Source organism: Magallana gigas, chromosome 8 (genome assembly GCF_963853765.1).
Source record: "Magallana gigas chromosome 8, xbMagGiga1.1, whole genome shotgun sequence".
Lineage (NCBI taxonomy): Eukaryota > Metazoa > Mollusca > Bivalvia > Ostreida > Ostreidae > Magallana > Magallana gigas.
In genome coordinates, this window is record NC_088860.1 from 2,555,774 (window position 1) to 2,563,440 (window position 7,667).

Here is a 7,667-nt window from a genome sequence, read left to right on the forward strand (position 1 = left end):
CATTCCAGATGTTTGTACGGAGATGCATGTGGCAGTCAGTGTTTACATAAATAAAATGCTGTTTTTAGATTTCAATTTAAATCAATATGAAATTGTAATTTCATTTTCTTTGTGGGGTTTCTTACCGTACGTTACTTTTTATTTAAATGCCCTGGAAATTTTTCTGATTTGTTTTTTTTTTTATACATAAGATCCTGATGATATGTACGCCGGTTCTGTTTATGCTGTCAGAAGAATAACAGGACTAGGCTAAGACACTTTTTAAAAGTCAGGATGCTGTGCAATGCACCTTGTGTGCTCATTTATGTAGCACACATAATGTTCAAACTCATAAACAAGAAATTCCCGAGTGCAAGAAAAAATAGGTCACAATAACACTGATCCACGGACATTCCATTCTAGTTACATGTCACATTAACTGCTGGTGGGAATGCATCATTCTGAGATCCAAAATCTTCCTCCATAAACACTGTTTAAAATGACAACTCTTTACATTCTTTTCAAGTTTCCATTCACATTTTGATGATGGCATTTTATCTCTGTTACTAAACGTGTGTAAAAATGCAATGTGTCTCACTGACGGCAGCATCAGTGCTGCCCTCTCTTAGATGCTTAGAGATAACCCAGCAGGGAGGTAATGATTTTAACAATATGGCAGCGCTCATGGATAAGGATTGCAAGAATTAGTTATTCTAAGTGGTATATATTTTTACTGAGGAAAGCTATGTCTAAACGGTTTTCAGATATCATTATACACATAAAACAGACAAATTTGAACCCTTGATAATTTTTTCATGTTCACTTCCTTTAAAACTGCGAATTTTAAATTTCCCGCTCTCTTAATATACCGGAAGCATGTGCTACTTTCACTTTCATATTTTCTGCTGCGTCTCAAGAGCTAGGTCGTCCGTGACAGAGAATTTTTGTAAAAACACCCGATCTGGCTGTGTGACAAATAACACCGCGTCAGCACTTCAGCGAGATGAGGCGAGCTGTATCCAATCTGACCAGGTATTGCGCGGGGTCGGGATTTATTACGCCGGGGAGGGCTCCTAGGACGGCGACAGTTGTGATGTCGGTTTCCAGGCTGTCCAGCACCAGCAGTGGACGGCTGGATGTGAGCGGGATCTACCCTCCCATAGCCACCCCGTTCAACAAGGACGAGAGTATTGCCTTCGACAAGCTGACCGAAAACATGCAGAAGTGGAACAAGATACCGTTTGGGGGTAAGGTAACAATCATCAACAGCTGATCAAGTGGTGATGAGAGCAATTACTCATTATTTGTTAGCTGGGACTTTAGCTCTAGAAAAAACTTCATCTACAAATATGACACTACGATGACATCTACATTATAATTTGGTAACCATGCATGTGTAAAATATTAATTCATAATGCTTAAAATTTCTATATCCTGACAGCACGTTGCATCAAACAATATTTTGTTTTATTTCAAAACATAACTGGGTATTTTTCTTAAAATGGTACAGACTGTGTCTATGAAGAACCAGCGAAGTGCATCCAGGTAGAGACGGTTATAATTCACCTGTACTGTGTGATTTTGTAGGGTATGTAGTCCAAGGATCCAATGGGGAGTATGTATACCAAACAGCCGAGGAGAGGATCAAAGTGGTGGAACACGTCGTCAAAGCTGCCGCCCCGGGCAAGGTCATTCTGGCGGGGTCTGGGTGTGAATGTGAGTTAATGATCTGATGTCAGGAAATGATTTCTTTGATATAATACCGGGTATTAATAAATAATTCCTTCTATACAAAAACCCTAGTGCTCTGGTTGTCAGTGCAAGTCTTACAGTGTAATTAATTGCCTTTTTAAAGAGAACATTGCAAATTTTATTAAACTGTCACTAGTGGGTAGATTATTGACCGTAAATGGTAAATGTTGCTGACTATTTGTAGCTACCAGAGATACCATAGAGATGACCAATCGGATGGCAGATGTAGGAGCCGACGCTGCCCTTGTCGTAACCCCTAGTTATTACAAGGGTGGCATGCACAACAGGGCACTGATCAGCCATTTCACTAAGGTATTGTTTAAATTATATAAATTACTCTTCTTATTACCATAATCTAAGCTGTACCTCTAAGACATTATACTTTGATTAAATATTTGGGGTTATGATGTTTTATTTGTTTGACCACTGTTGTAGGTTGCTGATGACAGTAAGATACCTATACTGCTGTACAGCGTCCCCGGTAACACTGGCATTGACCTTGACCCTGAGGTCATTATTGTCCTATCATGTCATCCCAACATAATCGGTCTGAAGGACAGTGGGGGAGATGTAAGTGTTGTTGATGGAGACTGATCTCATTCACTTTGTCTTGTTGCAGTATGTTAGTTCACCTCACAGTGTTGCCCTGTGGAATCATTTAAGAAATAGCAAGTTAAAGAGTTCAGCGGGATATAAACTTGGTTAGTCATGTGATAAGATACTGTGAAGCTCAATGGGCTTCGTAGACGATTTGACCATGTACCAAACAGGTTCAAAATCCTGGTGAACTTTTAACATTGTTGTTTCTTACTAATATATTCATGTTTAAAAAGGGCTGTTCTTAATAATTAATATATTCATGTTTTTGAGTGTAGAATAATGAAACCATTAAAAAGCGTGTGTTGATCATTGTTACGTACAGATATGACCTCTTGACCCATTAATAAGTTCACACAAAAATGAAGGTGTTTTTTTTTTCGTATGTAGGTTCATGTAAGGAAACATACTTGCAAATGTAAATATTAGTATTTGTGACTTTTGTGGATCCCTTTAACCCTATATTTTCATTCTCACCAATTTATAAAACATAGTTATAATTCATTATACATGTATTTATTTAAATTATATTAAAGCTTAACCCAACAAAATATTGGCCCCCATGAAATTTACTGATTTTACACTTATACAGTACCATTGTGCATTCATATATCAAGACTTTGGAACATTTAATGCATGTACATCAATTACCAAACCTTTCCTGTGACATTTGTGTAATTCTACACATTGCTTAGTTTTTAAAAATGTCTAGGAATGGGTTGCAGAACATGGAAAGAGTTATTGTCCCTGATTTGTTTTTATATTTTCTATTTAGATTGCAAAGCTAGCCCACCTAGTTATAAGCACCCAGAGTAATGACTTCCAAATCATGGCAGGGTCTGCTGGCTTCTTACTTCCTGCTTATCTCATAGGTAGGTACTCATGAGGATCTCAGTTTACATCTTCGCTAGCCAAGGGTTTTCGGTCCACTTTGTTCTGTTTATGGGGAGCAAAGTGGACCGAAAACCCTTGGCTAGCGAAGATGCTCAGTTTATTACTTCCATAAATACCAGTACATGCAAAATCACAAAATTCAAAGTAAAAATATCATCAAAACTTGTTTTTCTCTCTCTCTCTCTCTCTCTCTCTCTCTCTCTCTCTCTCTCTCTCTCTCTCTCCGACACCATTATTGTTGACAACATTTGCTTTGCTCTGCATATTGCAAATTCTTCAAGTTCAAACCCTCTGAGTGCCATACTTCTGTTGTAGGTTGTGTGGGTGGGGTTTGTGGAGCGGCCAATATGTTGGGACAAGAACTCTGTGATCTGGAGCAGCTGTACAAACAGGGGAAACTGAAGGAGGCCACAAACCTACAGCAGAGGATCGTGGCTCCTAATGCCTGTGTGAGTACTGTACATTCTTAATTATATGTCAGGAATTACTTATCTTCCATGTTCGATGCATTAGGCTGTAGGCAAGGAATAAATGCCCCATCATATGGAGAGAAGCAGCCCTTGTGGATTTTGATATATAGCTTTATTTCCCGGCTGTTGTTAACTATTTAAAGTTACAGCAAAAGAATGTTGTTCAGGCTTTATGAATTCTTGCAATATGGTACAGTTTTGCAGAATTAAACAATTTGATGTAAAATAAGGAATCCTTAGTAAGTTTTACCCTGTATACAATGTAATGGGTCACTTCTCTCGGTACAATCATATTTATTGAGAAATACGGTTTTATGTCATCCACAGGTAACCAAGAGGTTCGGAGTACCAGGCCTGAAGGTTGCTATGGAGTGGTTTGGTTACTATGGAGGACCAGTCAGGTCACCGTTACAGCCAATCACAAGTGAGCAGGAGGAGATAATGCGGACTGTGTTTAAATTATCCGGATTTATTCACTGACCATGGAAGATTTTACTGATACACACATAATACAAATGTTGAGTTGGGTTGGGGGGCTACATTGATTATGTGAGCCCTCACAGATGAAATACAGTTTTATTGCAAGTTGGAACTACATCACAGATATTCAGTGTTTTCTATTTCTCAATACAATGTACTTCACAAATCCTTGTAGCTGTTTTGCAAAAAAAAAAATGCGAAACAGTTACACTGGCCTTTGTTGTGTACCTGTATCTTGAGAAAATTGCACATATTAGGTTATGGGTAGCAATGGTTATATTGAATATAGAAATCACTTTAATTCTATCTTTATTGAGTTGTATACTGAGAATACGCTGCTAAATGTAACAATATTTTGTATAATACAAATGTTATGTACTTCATGAATCAATACACTGTACATATAGTGTTGTATATATTATATGCAAGTATATTACAGATATATTTCGATAAATTTTTTAAGGAAAATTATGCATTGATAGAGGTCTTTGGTTATAAAAATAAATTTATGGATTATTACATTTTCTTTTTATACATTTACAATTTTATCTAATTTATCAATGGTTTATTTGTACATGTATGTGAATTCAAAGAAATGTGTTTATATACCAGGTCCAAATAAATATTTTGGAGACATTATGCTTAATTCATTATTATTTAATTTCTCTAACAGAGAACTATCCCTCAATTGTTTAGGTGATAGGTTGTATTCGTACCTTTTGGGTCAAAGGACTCTCGTGACTGTTCTAATAATGGACCAAGCCTTCTATAGATATGAAAGATAATTCAATTAATAAGAAAATTTTTGCTAATTTATGATTTTTAAAATAAAAATTGCATAAGCTTTCTGATGTAAGGTAATTCAAGTTTGATCAGATCATGGTCCCACGTAGTCAGGAAAAAAGCTAAAAGGAGATCAAAGTTCATCATAGAACATCAGAATTCAAATAATATAATATATCTTTCCATCTTTTAAATTACATGTAAATATATAAACTGTATGGCATCGATGTACCGGTAAAAGCAACGAAACAAAACAACCTTCAATTGTTTCTATGGGGACAGATTGCAATGGTTACAGGCAAATGATGGTAAAATTACAATTTAAAGCAATCTCGAAAACATTTGGAGAAAAAAATGAATATAGTGTTTCTATGTTAATGAAACAGAGATTTTTAAAAATATCCTATTTTTATACTCGTCAAAATTTTCGGTTTTAAGTCGTTGCCCCTATCGTCAGCTGTTTAGAATACTCAACTATTCATGTTTTTTGTAATCGACTAAGTAATTACTCGACCATGACCGTATTTGTTGAAAAGCGTAGAGCACGTGTTCGATATGTTTCTCGGATGTGCTTTTCAAAACGACTCGATTCGATCGGTTCCCTGCCTTTAACTGCTTATAAAAAACAAAACAAGTTGAGTAAAATGCGGCGCATTCAAGATCATATGGCGTGGTCCAAGCAAAGCACTGTTCACGATAGGTTTGTTTCCTTTCATAATATTTGCTTTATTTTCTTTTACCTTTAAAAATGATGTCGTTATCAATAAACCAGCTATTTTAAATTCACAATGTTCATCACAGATCAGTAGATGTTTTCTACAGTCACCACAAAATCATTCTAAGGCTTGTCCGGAAATCCAATGCAACCGAAAGTGTTGAAGACCTACCATGAAGGCTAAAACGTCGTGTAACGACATGTAAACATGACAGCTACATAAACACCGCACATCATGCGCAACTGCATGCAAGGCACACTTTGGAACAAATTAATGACCTGTATGTATGGGACGAAATAAACCCGATCCTCATAATTTGCAGAACTTGACCACATAAACAAATGGAATGACCTTCCACAGAGGTTTTATTCAATTGTGTGATCTCTGCGAGGAGCTGTTATAAGTGGGGATGGGGATTAACGCAAGAGGTATTAATGTAGTGATTTTTATATTGTAGGGTACCTTTATCTCCCTGATGATTTTATAAAGCCCTTAAATTTTGATTCAGTTTTTTTTACGCTTTGTTATTCTTTATTGCGTGGACCCTGAGGTATATATAAGCGAGGTTAAACCGGATGCTATGGGGAAAATTCAGCCTGCGCAGGAGCTAGCCTGGTTCCTGTGCGTAATGGGTAGCTCAGGGAACCAGGCTAGCACACGTTTATCTAAATCGGGTTCGGGTATAATTTGCAATGTTTTGTTGTTTTCCGAATACACGTGTAACTTAACTTTACTTTTATAGTATGCGAGGCTAGAGTACTTCCCGATTAAAAAATTTTAAAGAATTTAAGTATGATTGAATAATTATGTCACTGTATACAAGTTTAAATCTCAAGAAAAATGCATCAAAATATGACATTTTTAATTTACAAAAAGCTGTCACTGCATAGTTAACAAAGTAGTGCGAATCGTAATGTGTGCGCAAATAGTGGAATTCACCGAATGCCTGATACTATGCATGCAAACTTCATTCATAGATAGATCATAATTATTTTAGAAGTATGAACCCTTTAAATTCTGAGATAAACAGTGAGGGCTATATACGTAATACAACGTACAAATTTAGTGGTTAAAAGCAGAGGGCTAGAGACGGTGGAATCTCAGATAATCTTAAGGCTTTCACGTTTTCGTTGGAAACACATGCAAATGGTCCACGTATTGTAGTCTTTTTTTAAAGGACATCAACTTGTATTTTTGATATAATTATCATGATCAAAATCGTTAGAATTTGGAACAGTGTAATACAAACACTTGCCTCGGGCGTTAGATTTTTTTTATTAGTACATAATTATCAATTGGTAATAAATGAGTTATTATTCGATCCCCATAGAAAACGTCTCTACTTTAAAATCGGAAACCGTTGCCATGGTAAATAGGCAAACTACACAAAAAAACCCTTCATGATATTAAAAGAATTCGATTTTAAAATCAAGTGTATATAATGACCATGTTCTCAACATCTTCTCAACTTTCACTCAGTATTACATTCAGCAGCTTATGGTAAAAAAAATAATAATAAGTCTGTCATTGTAAATTTTTCATAGGTTTTTAAAATTTTAAAGGACGAGTGCACTTATGGGCCCCGGTTTAAGGTGAAAAAATCAAGATTCAAATCGAGCATATTTTTCCCCCAAACATTATCTATTGATATCTATTCCATAAGAATTAACAAGTTTTAGCGCTGAATTTATTGTATATAAAAAGCACGAAGCTTTAAAACATAGTAGGGGTCAGCAGGCATTCGTGATTTTGTATAGTAAATAGAGGACGGACATTCATTTCAAAGCCTTTGTTTACTGTCAGCCTAACCGAGTACAAACTTGTGGAAAAGACAAAGTACGCATTATACATTTAGAAAACTCCAGTGAAAGTAAGAAGTTTGTACTACATTAGGCTGGTACCTAAAAAATGAAAAACGTATGAAAACTCCAAGGTTTTTCATATAGCAAGCGAAAGTTATTACCTGCGTGATCCATGTTTGAACCCACGCATGCAA

General features: G+C 36.1%; 1 protein-coding gene across 1 annotated transcript; it reads left to right on the forward strand.

The window, feature by feature from the left end:
- The first annotated feature begins 866 nt into the window (after positions 1 to 866).
- LOC105328725 (4-hydroxy-2-oxoglutarate aldolase, mitochondrial) lies at positions 867 to 4,768 on the forward strand. The gene is made up of 7 exons (XM_034471264.2): positions 867 to 1,226; positions 1,567 to 1,695; positions 1,916 to 2,043; positions 2,167 to 2,301; positions 3,104 to 3,200; positions 3,538 to 3,671; positions 4,020 to 4,768. Exons 1-7 carry the CDS (start codon positions 983 to 985, stop codon positions 4,170 to 4,172), a joined length of 1,020 nt encoding a protein of 339 aa, XP_034327155.2. The 5' UTR covers positions 867 to 982; the 3' UTR covers positions 4,173 to 4,768.
- The last annotated feature ends 2,899 nt before the right edge of the window (positions 4,769 to 7,667 follow it).

Bases quoted from the DNA above. Each gene is read 5' to 3' on its own strand.
- LOC105328725 (XM_034471264.2), top strand. From the start codon at position 983: ATGAGGCGAGCTGTATCCAATCTGACCAGGTATTGCGCGGGGTCGGGA. The intron at 1,227-1,566 runs GTAAGGTAACAA...GTGATTTTGTAG, and splicing joins GAACAAGATACCGTTTGGGG to GGTATGTAGTCCAAGGATCC. The intron at 3,201-3,537 runs GTAGGTACTCAT...CTTCTGTTGTAG, and splicing joins ACTTCCTGCTTATCTCATAG to GTTGTGTGGGTGGGGTTTGT.